Below are 15196 nucleotides of genomic sequence, written 5' to 3'. Positions count from 1 at the left end.
AGATAACACAGGATGCACCATTCACAATAGGTGATGTCACAGCTCACCTCCTCCTCCTGTACAATGACTGATAACACCTCTATATACAGTAGATAACACAGGATGCACCATTCACAATAGGTGATGTCACAGCTCACCTCCTCCTCCTGTACAATGACTGATAACACCTCTATATACAGTAGATAACACAGGATCCACCATTCACAATAGGTGATATCACAGCTCACCTCCTCCTGTACAATGACTGATAACACAGGATCCACCATTCACAATAGGTGATGTCACAGCTCACCTCCTCCTCCTGTACAATGACTGATAACACCTCTATATACAGTAGATAACAGGATCCACCATTCACAATAGGTGATGTCACAGCTCACCTCCTCCTGTACAATGACTGATAACACAGGACCCACCATTCACAATATGAGCTTGGCCTTAATTACCGCATTTACAAGGGTCTGAAACATTCTATTGATGTAAATGTCCAAGTGATCAACAACAGTCTAATATTAGTCATAGCTGCCAATGTGAAAATTGCAAGATTTTAGATTTTTTTTAATGTTTTTATGACATTCCCTAAAAGCATGTAAGACAGTGGATGCTCAACTGATGGAAAACAGATCCATAGTCGAGGATTTATTATGGTCTGATGTGGAAATTCCCCAAAAGAGCACCTTTTTCCAGATTGACTTATCTTTGTTTGCAAGTTATTTTCCATGCTCCTGACTGGTGCTCTGAAGGCTGTTTACTTCCAAACTGACCACTCTCTCATTCTCTGTTTATTGGGCAGATTTTGGTTGTAGGTAGTAAGAAATATATGATATGTACTACGATCGGCATGGGTCATTTTTTTTTCATACTTTCAGCATTTTTTGTTTTTCTATATGTAGCCTGTTGTAGGTATGTTTTATTTATTTTATGGCAGGCTTCTCTATAAATGCTTGCATAAAAAAAACATGTTTGTTTAACAGTGGCATAGCGGGGGCCACAGAGGCGATTGCTCTGGACGGAAAATTGTTAGGGGCGTAAATTTCAAAAGAAAAACATTTTTTTTAATTTTTGTATTGAAATATTGTGCCCCTAAGAAGCGGTGAAGATCTGGGTGGCCTAGTACCCTGGATTCGCTACAGGTGAGGATGCTACGGACCCCCACAGGCCACCAGTGCCATCCTGCTCTGTTTGCAGTGGGAAGAAGAGGTCGCTCTGATTTGGCGAGCATACATTTTAGTATTTTATGGGGTTGGGGGGGGGGGGGGGCCTCCTTACTATTTAAAGGTATTAATCTAATATTTTCTAAAGGGTTATTTCTATGCACTGATTTTTGCCCGTCCATCAAAAGTGGAGGTAACCTGGCTATACTAAGGTTATTGAAACCTGAATTTTTTGATTTTTCTGACACTACAAGCTCTGCACATTTAATATGATCTGCTAACACATAAATCAAGCTGTAAGGATAGATAGAGAAAAGCAGAAATGCCCACAGATTACTACGTCCCTTCCATAAAGTGATCACGGGATTTACCTTTACTCCCAGCCATGCCTATGCAGAACTCTCTTTCTCGAGAGCGCTCTTTATGCAGTTTTCCCCGAGAACTTGAACGTAATAAGGCTGGATAAACACTCCGCTCTGAGAACACGCTGTACTTGTGTTTAGAGCAACCAAGACCTTGGAAACCTTGTCAATGCTGAAAGCTAATCAATGAGGTCATTATAAAAGGTGCATGAAGCAAACAAACCCTGGCAATGATCACATTGTGTGTGCCACACTGCTGGTTGCAGAATGAGTTAACTGAGGAACCCATCAGTCAGCTGGTTCTGATAAGAAGACTTTGCTACTCTTTTATCTATTTATTTTTCTATTTTTTGTAGTTCCTTTCTGCTGTTTTATGAAGCATGAAAGTTGATCGCCCAAGGAAACAAAGAGCTTGTAAAAATAAAACGCTGTAATAATTATTATTAGAACCCAACTGCAAAAATGAATTTTAGCCAGAAATACGGTAAATTAGAATAAAAAATTTCCCCCCAAATCCCAAATGAGGACAATCCATTCAAGTGCTTCCTGGCTCCTTTGATTTATCCCGTCATGGCCCCCACCCTATACACATTAGATAAAAGTCCTACAATTTATTTGGGGGGCTCCCGACTTTTCCCTGACATATCATGTTGGTGGGAAAAGAAATGTCGACCCTCAATCTTTCATTTCAGGAGAGACAAGCCACTGACAGAAGAGTCCGGCTGAAGCTTTCACCTCTCTGCCCATTGAAAACATGAATAAATGACACAGTGCGTATCATGGGAGCCATCATAGACTACGCTAAAGCTGGGGCTCATGAATATACACAATGACATAAAAGCTGAGTGCTGGGCGCTTTTCAGCTTAATTACCTTAACAAGATTTTTGTTATTAAAGCACATAAAGGTAAATAATTAGAAATAGATAAATGAAGAGTAAGAACTTGGCTGCAGAAGGAATGGGATCTGCGATGTGCTTGGAAATCCTGTTGCCTGAGGTGGCTGAATGATTCTAGGTCAAGATCTCCCCAAAGCAATCTATATTCCCTGTCTCCCAAAGGGGAAGAATGGATATTAGCATGAAAACCCTCATCGTGGCCTTTAACCCCCTCTACATTTTGCTATTTGGCTTCCCTATCTGTGCTATCTTAAAGGGAACCTGTCACCTGAATTTGGCGGGACCAGTTTTCGGTCATATGGACGGAGTTTTCGAGTGTTTGATTCACCCTTTCCTTACCCGCTGGCTGCATGCTGGCCGCAATATTGGATTGAAGTTCATTCTCTGTCCTCCGTAGTACACACCTGCGCAAGGCAAGATTGCCTAGCGCAGGCGTGTACTACGGAGGACGCAGCATGAACTTAAATCCAATATTGCGGCCAGCATGCAGCCAGCGGGTAAGGAAAGGGTGAATCAAACACTCGAAAACTCCGTCCATATGACCGAAAACTGGTTCCGCCAAATTCAGGTGACAGGTTCCCTTTAACTTGTCATAAAATGCTGAAGAAGACCTAACTATCTACAGACCTCTCACCAAAGTTGGGTAATGCTGCAAAATAACATTACTGATCCTGCACTGATCCTGAGTTACCCACTGTATTATACTCCAGAGCTGCACTCACTATTCTGCTGGTGCAGTCACTGTGTACACACATTACTGATCCTGAGTTACATCCTGTTTTATACTCCAGAGCTGCACTCACTATTCTGCTGGTGCAGTCACTGTGTACATACATTACTGATCCTGAGTTATATCCTGTATTATACTCCAGAGCTGCACTCACAATTCTGCTGATGCAGTCACTGTGTATATACACATTACATTACTGATCCTGAGTTACATCCTGTATTATACTCCAGAGCTGCACTCATAATTCTGCTGGTGCAGTCACTGTGTATATACATTACATTACTGATCCCGTACTGATCCTGAGTTACATCCTGTATTATACTCCAGAGCTGCACTCACTATTCTGCTGGTGCAGTCACTGTGTACATACATTACTGATCCTGAGTTATATCCTGTATTATACTCCAGAGCTGCACTCACAATTCTGCTGATGCAGTCACTGTGTATATACACATTACATTACTGATCCTGAGTTACATCCTGTATTATACTCCAGAGCTGCACTCACTATTCTGCTGGTGCAGTCACTGTGTACATACATTACATTACTGATCCTGAGTTATATCCTGTATTATACTCCAGAGCTGCACTCACTATTCTGCTGCTGCAGTCACTGTGTACATACATTACTGATCATGTACTGATCCTGAGTTACATCCTGTATTATACCCCACAGCTGCTCTCACTATTCTGCTGGTGCAGTCACTGTGTACATACATTACATTACTGATCCTGTACTGATCCGGAGTTACATCCTGTATTATACTCCAGAGCTGCACTCACTATTCTGCTGGTGCAGTCACATGTACATACATTACATTACTGATCCGGAGTTACATCCTGTATTATACTCCAGAGCTGCACTCACTATTCTGCTGGTGCAGTCACTGTGTACATACATTACTGATCCTGAGTTACATCCTGTATTATACCCCAGAGCTGCACTCACTTTTCTGCAGGTGTAGTCACTGGACACATATACCATATTACATTACTTATCCTGTACTGGCCATTCCCTGAGGAAGCATCTCTGCATTGCAGGGTGAGATGAGGGACAAGCAGTGCATTTTGACTCTATGGGTTTGTTAATCCTTTTATCATTCTTATATTTATGTGACCCCCTCATCTATGAACTTTTTATACCTTTAGGTGACCTATTTTTGGTTTTCCATCATTCATTATGAATTGAACTCTACATTCTTGTGAATTAAATGCTGCATGATTTTATTGTGCACTGGCACTTTATTAGTTGTATTTATCCATTTATATTTTTGCCCTCTGCACTTTCTTTGACTACTATATTAATAGACAGGGATATCAAGAACCAAGCACTTTTTGATCATTAACAAGGTCTATAGGATCTTCTATCTGGTCTTCTTGTCTAGGTCACTCTTTACTATATAGGTATTTACATCATCATTTTTGCACTGTACTCCTCCACCTTCATGTATCTTATCTGTTTATTCGTAAATGGTTTTAATTTAGGTGTCTTTTCCACTTTGTTTTCAATAAAGATTATTTTAATATTTCATTACCGGTCTTGTGCTGGATTTTTGGAGATGTTATGTTTCTTTATATTTCTAGCCGACTTATTTACTAGTCCATAATTTATGCTATTACTCGCTTCCTGTAGGTGTTAATATATCCTGCATTGTACTTCAGAGCTGCGCTCACTATTCTGCTGGTTGCCATTGAAGACAATCTTGTAGATACAACCTGTTGTAAAAATTGATATTCCCAGAATGCAAATTTTTCCTGAAAATGATGTAAAATATGCCATTTATATATCACTCTGTTCTAGTACCCATCAGATTTTTTTTTTACTCTATTAATTAAAAAACAAAGACTTCAATAATCGAGAAATAAAAAAGACACAAGATAAAGAATCCTAGAGGTAAATCTGTATGATGAGAGCACAGGACTTCTCCATTAATAATTCATGGCACGTGATCCATATATTGAGTGCTATTCTGATATTTACATTACAGGAACATACTTTGCATTATTTAACATTGTGCTTGTACTTTTCTTATAAACGCAGTTTGCTTCTGAATAGAAATCATAATGTAAAGAGAACTCTCAGATAACGCTCTTCTCAACCCTCTTCAATCTGGCTTCCGCTCTTAACACGCTACTGAAACTGCCCTCACTAAAGTCTCTAATGACCTACTAACAGCTAAATCTATTGGTCACTACTCCATGCTAATTCTCTTGTATCTCTCCGCAGCATTCGATACCGTGGATCATCAGCTCCTCCTCACTATGCTCCGCTCCATCGGCCTCAAGGACACCATTCTCTCCTGGTTCTCCTCCTATCTCTCTGACCGATCCTTCACTGTATGTTTTGCTGGTTCCTCCTCCTCTCACCTTCCCCTTACTGTTGGGGTTCCTCAAGGATCAGTCCTAGGCCCCCTCCTCTTCTCGTTGTATACTGCCCCTATTGGACAAACAATCAGTAGATTTGGTTTCCAGTACCATCTCTATGCTGATGACACCCAATTATACACATCTTCTCCTGATATCACGCCGACCTTTTTAGTAAACACCAGTGATTGTCTTATCGCTGTCTCTAACATCATGTCCTCCCTCTATCTGAAACAACCTGTCAAAAACTGAACTCCTCATGTTCGCTCCCTCTACTAACCTACCTTTGCCTGACATTGCCATCTCCGTGTGCGGTTCCACCATTACTCCAAAGCAACATGCCCGCTGTCTTGGGGTCATCCTTGATTCCGAGCTTTCATTCACCCCCCACATCCGATCACTGGCTCGCTCTTCTTATCTGCACCTCAAAAACATTTCTAGAATTCGCCCTTTTCTTACTTTCGACTCTGCAAAAACTCTTACTGTTTCACTTATGAATTCTCGTCTGGACTATTGTAACTCTCTACTAATCGGCCTCCCTCTTACCAAACTCTCCCAGCTCCAATCTGTCCTGAATGCGGCTGCCAGGATCATATTCCTCACCAACCGTTACACCGATGCCTCTACCTTGTGCCAGTCATTACACTGGTTACCCATCCACTCAAGAATCCAGTACAAAACTACTACCCTCATCCACAAAGCACTCCATGGCTCAGCATCACCCTACATCTCCTCCCTGGTATCAGTCTACCACCCTACCCGTGCCCTCCGCTCCGCTAATGACCTCAGGTTAGCATCCTCAATAATCAGAACCTCCCACTCCCGTCTCCAAGACTTTACACGTGCTGCGCTGATTCTTTGGAATGCACTACCTAGGTTAATACGATTAATCCCCAATCCCCACAGTGCCCTAAAAACTCATTTGTTCAGATTGGCCTACCGCCTCAATGCATTAACCTAACGATCCCTGTGTGGCCTATGATAAAAAAAAACAATCAGGTTCCTCGCATCATGTTCTCATACACTTTGTACAGTTAATAGCCTTTTGTGTCTGTACTGCTACATACAGTACTTAGGCAGTTAACTGGTTCATGCAGCTTTACATGAACACCCGAGCCTAAAGGTACCTTCACACTAAACGATATCGCTAGCAATCCGTGACGTTGCAGCGTCCTCGCTAGCGATATCGTTTAGTTTGACACGCAGCAGCGATCAGAATCCTGCTGTGATGTCGTTGGTCGGGGCTAGAAGGCCAGACCTTTCTTTGGTCGCTGGCTCTCCCGCTGACATCGCTGAATCGGCGTGTGTGACACCGATTCAGCGATGTCTTCGCTGGTAACCAGGGTAAACATCGGGTTACTAAGCGCAGGGCCGCGCTTAGTAACCCGATGTTTACCCTGGTTACCATCCTAAAAGTAAAAAAAACAAACGCTACATACTTACCTACCGCTGTCTGTCCTCGGCGCTCTGCTTCTCTGCTCTGGCTGTGAGCACAGCGGCCGGAAAGCAGAGCGGTGACGTCACCGCTCTGCTTTCCGGCTGCCCGGCGCTCACAGCCAGAGCAGAGAAGCACAGCGCCGAGGACAGACAGCGGTAGGTAAGTATGTAGCGTTTGTTTTTTTTACTTTTAGGATGGTAACCAGGGTAAACATCGGGTTACTAAGCGCGGCCCTGCGCTTAGTAACCCGATGTTTACCCTGGTTACCGGCATCGTTGGTCGCTGGAGAGCGGTCTGTGTGACAGCTCTCCAGCGACCAAACAGCGACGCTGCAGCGATCCGGATCGTTGTCTGGATCGCTGCAGCGTCGTTTAGTGTGAAGGTACCTTTACACTATGGCTGGTCCGAATAACTAAAGCAATTGTTACCATCCACCTCTCGTGTCTCCCCTTTTCCTCATAGTTTGTAAGCTTGCGAGCAGGGCCCTCACTCCTCTTGGATCTATTTTGAACTGTATTTCTGTTATGCTGTAATGTCTATTGTCTCTACAAGTCCCCACTATAATTTGTAAAGCGCTGCGGAATATGTTGGCGCTATATAAATAAAATTATTATTATTATTATGTAAAGGCAATGGCTCATTTCTTTACATACGTGACTGGTTTATGCCACCATTTTGTAAATTAAAGGAGGTTTTCGGGCCTCATTTGAAAAATAAGTATAAAATAGAATAAAATTAAAAGGCGTAATATTCACGTTCCTTGCCCCCCAGCTCCTGTCCGACCCTTCATGGTCAGTGCCGGTCTCTACTTCTTGTTCCCATTTCTACACACTGGAAACCGGTAGTAGTACCTGCTCAGCCAATCAGCGGCCACAACTTGTCGCGCTCACGCCCTGACTGGTGGGCGTGAGCTCGGGGGGTTTGTGGCCCCACTGTGCCACAAACCAGACTACCCTGGAAGGGGCGTGACTATGACAGCTGCCTGGGTTTTCACTGGAGCCTCTGATGGTGAGGACAGGCTTGTGCAGCAGGCAGCTGCCAGGTGCTACTCCAGGGTGGTGTCTGGCTGTGGCTGCTGATCCCACTTGGGAGACAGGAACACCAGGATTGGTGCGGGCATTAGGCAGGACTGGCAGAAGAGCACGGCTGGAACACAGACGAGTAGGCTGGCACGGCTGAGACAGGGCTGGCAGAGACACGGCAGGAAACAGGACTGGCTAGGACAGCAGGAACACAGGACTGGAAGGCAGGGCAGGAACGGCAGGAACACAGGATTGGGAGGCACTGCAGAGAACACAGGACTGGAAGGCAGGGCAGGAACGGCAGGACTGGCAGGAACACAGGATACACAGGACTGGTTGATGTGGTGTATGAATCAGGCTGCACTCAAAAGACACCCGAGTACAGTCCTATTGTGAGTGTGATGAAGGAACAGGTAGGGACCTGTACACACAGAAGATGCAGGTACGGAAACAAGCCAGAAGGAGAATGAAGGAACAGGTAGGGACCTGTTCACACAGGAGGTGCAGGAAAGGAAACAAGCAGAAAGGAATGAGGTATGAAGAAACAGGTAGGGACCTGTTCACACAGGAGGACCAAGTAACAAGTAGAAGGTGGAACTAAGAAAAGAGAAGAAGGCAGAGCCAAGAGCGGAGACGCTGGAGGCGGAGCCAAGAGCGGAGACGCTAGAGGCGGAGCCAAGAGCGGAGACGCTGGAGGCGGAGCCAAGAGCGGAGACGCTGGAGGCGGAGCCAAGAGCGGAGACGCTGGAGGCGGAGCCAAGAGCGGAGACGCTAGAGGCGGAGCCAAGAGCAGAGACGCTGGAGGCGGAGCCAAGAGCGGAGACGCTGGAGGCGGAGCCAAGAGCGGAGACGCTGGAGGCGGAGCCAAGAGCGGAGACGCTGGAGGCGGAGCCAAGAGCGGAGACGCTGGAGGCGGAGCCAAGAGCGGAGACGCTGGAGGCGGAGACGCTGGAGGCGGAGCCAAGAGCGGAGACGCAGGAGGCGGAGCCTAGAGCGGAGACGCTGGAGGCGGAGCCAAGATAGTACCACAAAGAGCGGAGCCAGATAGAACCGCAAAGAGCGGAGCCACAGAGCAAAGCCAGAGAGTGCGAAGCAAAGTCTGAGTGCAGAGCCGCAAGAGTGCGGAGTGAAAGCAGACAGAAAACACAAGGAAAGAAAGCAGGAAAGGAAGCCACAGAAAAGGAGACCGAGAAAAGACAAAGTACAGACAAGGCAATAGAACAAGACACAGGGACAAAGACACAGGGACCAGGATATTCTGTCTCCTGGAGGGCAGACTACAAGAACAAGGCAAAAGCACAGAGAAAAGCTCAGAGGAGTAACTCAGAGCAAGGCCAGGCAAACTCAGCAGCTAAACACTAACTGAGCTAACACATTGCACAGGCCCAGACCACAGGGTGGAGCTGCACTATATACAGGAGGCCTCTTGGTAATTGGTCAGGAACTGATTGGACAGGTGCACCTGATTCCTATAAGAACCAGAGAGTTCAGGCGCCGGCCCCCTATACACATAGCCATGAGGCATGCAGAGAGCAGAGACATAGAACATGGAGCTGGCATTAAAGAGAAAGCACATCATGGCCTGGAGCAGTGGGTAAGATTGTGTGAGAAATGTGAGGCCATGCTGTGATGCCAGCAGAGTTGTTACACAACTGTTACCCGCCCTAGCCAGTGATTGGCTGAGCCAGCATTTCCAGACCCTTTTTGGAATGTGAAGAAGGGACCAGGAAGCAGAGACCAGAGGGGAACAGGTAAGCACCAACACAGGATCATTGATGGCGAGAATCTCAGGTTTTATTAATATTAATCAGTCTAGGGACTCTTAAAATAATTTTTTACCTAAGCCATAATGGACAATCACCAGCAGGTTTGTCCCACTACATAAGCTCAGGACTTAGACGGCATACAGGGCATATTATACCACTATTGGTGTGCTCCATTATTGTTGTGGAGGTAAATACGCATTGCTTCTAAGGAGAATGCTTTTGCACTATGGTGAGAATTCGAGCACCACATGGCGGCATTCAGAGAATCAATACCTCTGTAACAACAGAGGGACTCGGTGTAACCTTTGTAAAGACGCTGTGAAGAACAAGCGAAGAGCCGGAGGACTTACAGAAGCGTGGTAATATAAACGGTTTCATTACTATCATTTCTGCCGTCCTTTATGTTTATTTCTATGTAGAGAAGAGCTCGGTGTTACACTCAGGAGCCTGGCACATCTACTGTTTACCCGGGTACACCCTAAAGATCAACACGTCTTGTCAATATATACTGTACACACACGTAGTGTTACTTTCCGATTATCTACTGACTGGCATCAAAGCCGAACTTCCCTAAACACTCTGCAAAAGCGATCATGCCCGATTTCCATCATCGGTCACAATTATGTACAATGTGCGGTGAACTACAGCACAACATAAACCCACCGGGTGCTGGTGAGTTATCTGCACTCGGATCAGCTTTCTTTACATTATTTTGTGGACAGGGAAACAAACTTTACCGATAATGCACGAGATCCTGGAAAGATCCTGGACATTTTTATTATGATTATTATTTATTTATATAGCACCATTGATTCCATGGTGCTGTAAACGAGAAAAGAGAAATTCCAGTTTTAGGTTAATAATTGTATAATTTTTAATATATTTGGTTTTTCAACTCATTGCAGTTCTAGAAGATCTCTGCTTGCTGTCATTGAGTAGGACCCTACGATACATCCAGAGGTTGAAAATCTAATATTGCTTATCACTGCATGTTTATTACAATGTGCCAAGCAGTCTAGACAGCAAACTACAAGTTTAGGCTCTGTTCACACTGGTACCATTGCATCTGGCCATTCAGCATGAATGGCTGAGTTTTCTAATAACCCTTTAAAATGTATCTCCGAAAAAGAGAGGGGACACTACAAACTGCAGCATACCTTGTGCTTCATATCCATCACATTGAGAAGAGTCGCCGTCATCTTCCCCGGCCCTTATGCCGAGTGCTGACTGCAGCTGTGTTACATTCATACGAGCCGTCAGCTCTCCATTTCGGTCACCAATCTACAATAGGAAACAGGGAGACTGTTAAAAAAATATATAAAATGGGTAATATATGGCTAAAAAGTTGTTGATTACGGACCTCTGTCCTCCTTTGTTTGTTATTTGTACTATGAGACAAGTGCACAATTTTTTGCATTCTATTTGCCCACACTTTATATAGACATTGTGCTTCAAAAGGGATATTTATATTTTCCGTATCTGTAGAGGTTAATTGTTCATTATTGCCTCTATTAAGGATACAATATCCCCTCTACTTATTATTTATGTTTTTTAATTTTTTCTTTTTATATTTTGTTGTGTTTTTTTTTCACATGGGCAATGGGTGTATTGGGACACACATCTAGTAACCATAGGGATTTATAGGGACATCAGGGCGAGCCGTCGTTGAGTGGGGGCGCCTACCGCTGAAACTTAGGGTGCCAGCCTCCAATGCCAGGCAGGGGTCAGTATGGTGTACCTGCAGGGCACAGTAGTACACACTACTGAGATATATTTTATTCCCTACGGTTAATTTTTAATATTTGTTGCTTTGTCTCCAATTTTGGAACATTTTTAAACTTTATTCATTAAAAGTTATATTTTAGGGATCCAACGAAGAGTGGTGGTGGTGGGAGACTCACTACTGAGAGGCACCGAAGCAGCCATCTGCAGACCGGACATAATTGCAAGAGAAGTATGCTGCCTTCCAGGTGCAATGATCAAGGATGTGACCGATAGGATACCAAAGCTCTTCAGCTCCAAGGACGTCCACCCATTTCTTCTGATACATGTTGGCACCAATGACACGGCAAGGAAGGACCTACCGACAATCTGCAAGGACTTTGAAGAGTTGGGGAAGAAAGTAAAGGAACTGGATGCACAGGTAGTTTTTTCTTCTATCCTTCCAGTAGACGGGCATGGCACCAGGAGATGGAACAGGATCCTTGATGCAAACAACTGGCTAAGACGATGGTGCAGACAACAAGGATTTGGATTCCTGGACCACGGTGTGAATTACTGGTATGATGGACTCCTCGCCAGAGACGGACTACACCTCAACAAACCTGGGAAACACACATTCGCCAGAAGACTCGCTACACTCATCAGGAGGGCGTTAAACTAGAAGAAGAGGGGATGGGAAGAAAAACATTAGACTCGAACAAAGACGACCCAGGAAAACATACTCAGAAGGGAGGTAAGAACATTTCTAAAACAATCCACAGTGAGGAGATTGGAACAAAACAAAATCCTCTAAACTGCATGCTCGCAAACGCCAGAAGCCTGACAAACAAGATGGAAGAACTAGAAGCAGAAATATCTACAGGTAACTTTGACATAGTGGGAATAACCGAGACATGGTTAGATGAAAGCTATGACTGGGCAGTTAACTTACAGGGTTACAGTCTGTTTAGAAAGGATCGTAAAAATCGGAGAGGAGGAGGGGTTTGTCTCTATGTAAAGTCTTGTCTAAAGTCCACTTTAAGGGAGGATATTAGCGAAGGGAATGAGGATGTCGAGTCCATATGGGTTGAAATTCATGGAGGGAAAAATGGTAACAAAATTCTCATTGGGGTCTGTTACAAACCCCCAAATATAACAGAAAGCATGGAAAGTCTACTTCTAAAGCAGATAGATGAAGCTGCAACCCATAATGAGGTCCTGGTTATGGGGGACTTTAACTACCCGGATATTAACTGGGAAACAGAAACCTGTGAAACCCATAAAGGCAACAGGTTTCTGCTAATAACCAAGAAAAATTATCTTTCACAATTGGTGCAGAATCCAACCAGAGGAGCAGTACTTTTAGACCTAATACTATCTAATAGACCTGACAGAATAACAAATCTGCAGGTGGTTGGGCATTTAGGAAATAGCGACCACAATATTGTGCAGTTTCACCTGTCTTTCACTAGGGGGACTTGTCAGGGAGTCACAAAAACATTGAACTTTAGGAAGGCAAAGTTTGAACAGCTTAGAGATGCCCTTAATCTGGTAGACTGGGACAATATCCTCAGAAATGAGAATACAGATAATAAATGGGAAATGTTTAAGAACATCCTAAATAGGCAGTGTAAGCGGTTTATACCTTGTGGAAATAAAAGGACTAGAAATAGGAAAAACCCAATGTGGCTAAACAAAGAAGTAAGACAGGCAATTAACAGTAAAAAGAAAGCATTTGCACTACTAAAGCAGGATGGCACCATTGAAGCTCTAAAAAACTATAGGGAGAAAAATACTTTATCTAAAAAACTAATTAAAGCTGCCAAAAAGGAAACAGAGAAGCACATTGCTAAGGAGAGTAAAACTAATCCCAAACTGTTCTTCAACTATATCAATAGTAAAAGAGTAAAAACTGAAAATGTAGGCCCCTTAAAAAATAGTGAGGAAAGAATGGTTGTAGATGACGAGGAAAAAGCTAACATATTAAACACCTTCTTCTCCACGGTATTCACGGTGGAAAATGAAATGCTAGGTGAAATCCCAAGAAACAATGAAAACCCTATATTAAGGGTCACCAATCTAACCCAAGAAGAGGTGCGAAACCGGCTAAATAAGATTAAAATAGATAAATCTCCGGGTCCGGATGGCATACACCCACGAGTACTAAGAGAACTAAGTAATGTAATAGATAAACCATTATTTCTTATTTTTAGTGACTCTATAGCGACAGGGTCTATTCCGCAGGACTGGCGCATAGCAAATGTGGTGCCAATATTCAAAAAGGGCTCTAAAAGTGAACCTGGAAATTATAGGCCAGTAAGTCTAACCTCTATTGTTGGTAAAATATTTGAAGGGTTTCTGAGGGATGTTATTCTGGATTATCTCAATGAGAATAAGGCCATGTTCACACAGTGCGTTTTTTACCGCGGAACCGCGGCGGTTTTGCCGCTGCGGTTCCGCAGCTGTTTTCCATGCAGGGTACAGTACACTGTACCCTATGGAAAACAGGACACACTGTGCACATGGTCCGGAAATTGTAAAAAAAAAGCCGCGCTGAATAGCTCCCGGAAAAAAGAAGGAGCATGTCAATTCTTCTTCCTGAACCGCAGCGGTTCTGCACCCATAGACCTCCATTGTGAGGTCAAAATCGCAGTAAAACCAGCAGATCAAAAATATATCTGCGGGTTTTACTGCGATTTGATGTGCAGAACCGCTGCAGCAGGAAGTGCGGGGGAGCGGGCGGAAGTGCGTGGGCGGAGTGTGGCTGCCCCCCCGTGCTCCGATCCCGCCCCCCCGTGCTCCGATGCCCCCCCCCGTGCTCCGATGCCCCCCCCCAGTGCTCCGATGCCCCCCCCCCGTGCCCTAATCTCCCCCCCTTATACTTACCCGGCGTCCCGGTGTCCGTCCGGCCGTCTTCTCCCTGGGCGCCGCCATCTTGCAAAATGGCGGGCGCATGCGCAGTGCGCCCGCCGAATCTGCCGGCAGGCAGATTCGCTCCAAAGTGCATTTTGATCACTGAGATATAACCTATCTCAGTGATCAAAATAAAAAAATAGTAAATGACACCCCCCCACTTTGTCACCCCCATTGGTAGGGACAATAAAAAAAATTAAGAATTTTTTTTTTTTTTTCACTAAGGTTAGAATAGGGTTAGGGTTAGGGGTAGGGTTAGGGTTAGGGGTAGGGTTAGGGTTAGGGTTAGGGTAGGGTTAGGGTTAGGGGTAGGGTTAGGGGTAGGGTTAGGGGTAGGGTTAGGGGTAGGGTTAGGGGTAGGGTATTTTCAGCCATTTTAGCCCTGAAAAGCTTCCTAGGAAACACACAGTAAAAAAAGGATAAAAAAACGCATCAAAAAACGCATCAAAAAACGCATCAAAAACGCATCAAAAAAGGACAAAAAAAGGACCTGCGTTTTCTGCCAAGAGCTGCAGTTTTTTAAAAAAACTGTCCTGAAAAAAAAAGGATGGAAATCCTGAACGTGTGAACATACCCTAACTGTTTAACTCCATATCAGCATGGGTTTATGAGAAATCGCTCCTGTCAAACCAATCTAATCAGTTTTTATGAAGAGGTAAGCTATAGACTGGACCACGGTGAGTCATTGGACGTGGTATATCTCGATTTTTCCAAAGCGTTTGATACCGTGCCGCACAAGAGGTTGGTACACAAAATGAGAATGCTTGGTCTGGGGGAAAACGTGTGTAAATGGGTTAGTAACTGGCTTAGTGATAGAAAGCAGAGGGTGGTTATAAATGGTATAGTCTC

The 15196-nt window shown here is 44.3% G+C and overlaps 1 protein-coding gene across 5 annotated transcripts in view; it reads right to left on the bottom strand.

Annotated features, from left to right (window-relative positions):
* Positions 1–15196, bottom strand: part of GPSM1 (G protein signaling modulator 1) — a 314757-nt gene that overhangs the window by 138823 nt on the left and 160738 nt on the right. For 4 of the 5 annotated variants that reach the window (XM_069748154.1, XM_069748155.1, XM_069748156.1 and 1 more), the window contains one exon: positions 10891–11014. In XM_069748154.1, coding sequence (XP_069604255.1) covers positions 10891–11014 — 124 coding nt within the window. Of the gene's footprint in view, positions 1–1525; positions 1635–10890; positions 11015–15196 lie in introns of those variants that run through there. The other variant, XM_069748158.1, reaches the window with a different exon arrangement.

The sequence above is a fragment of the Ranitomeya imitator genome, chromosome 2 (assembly GCF_032444005.1).
Source record: "Ranitomeya imitator isolate aRanImi1 chromosome 2, aRanImi1.pri, whole genome shotgun sequence".
Classification (NCBI taxonomy): Eukaryota; Metazoa; Chordata; class Amphibia; order Anura; family Dendrobatidae; genus Ranitomeya; species Ranitomeya imitator.
This window is presented reverse-complemented; position numbering and strand designations above follow the sequence as displayed.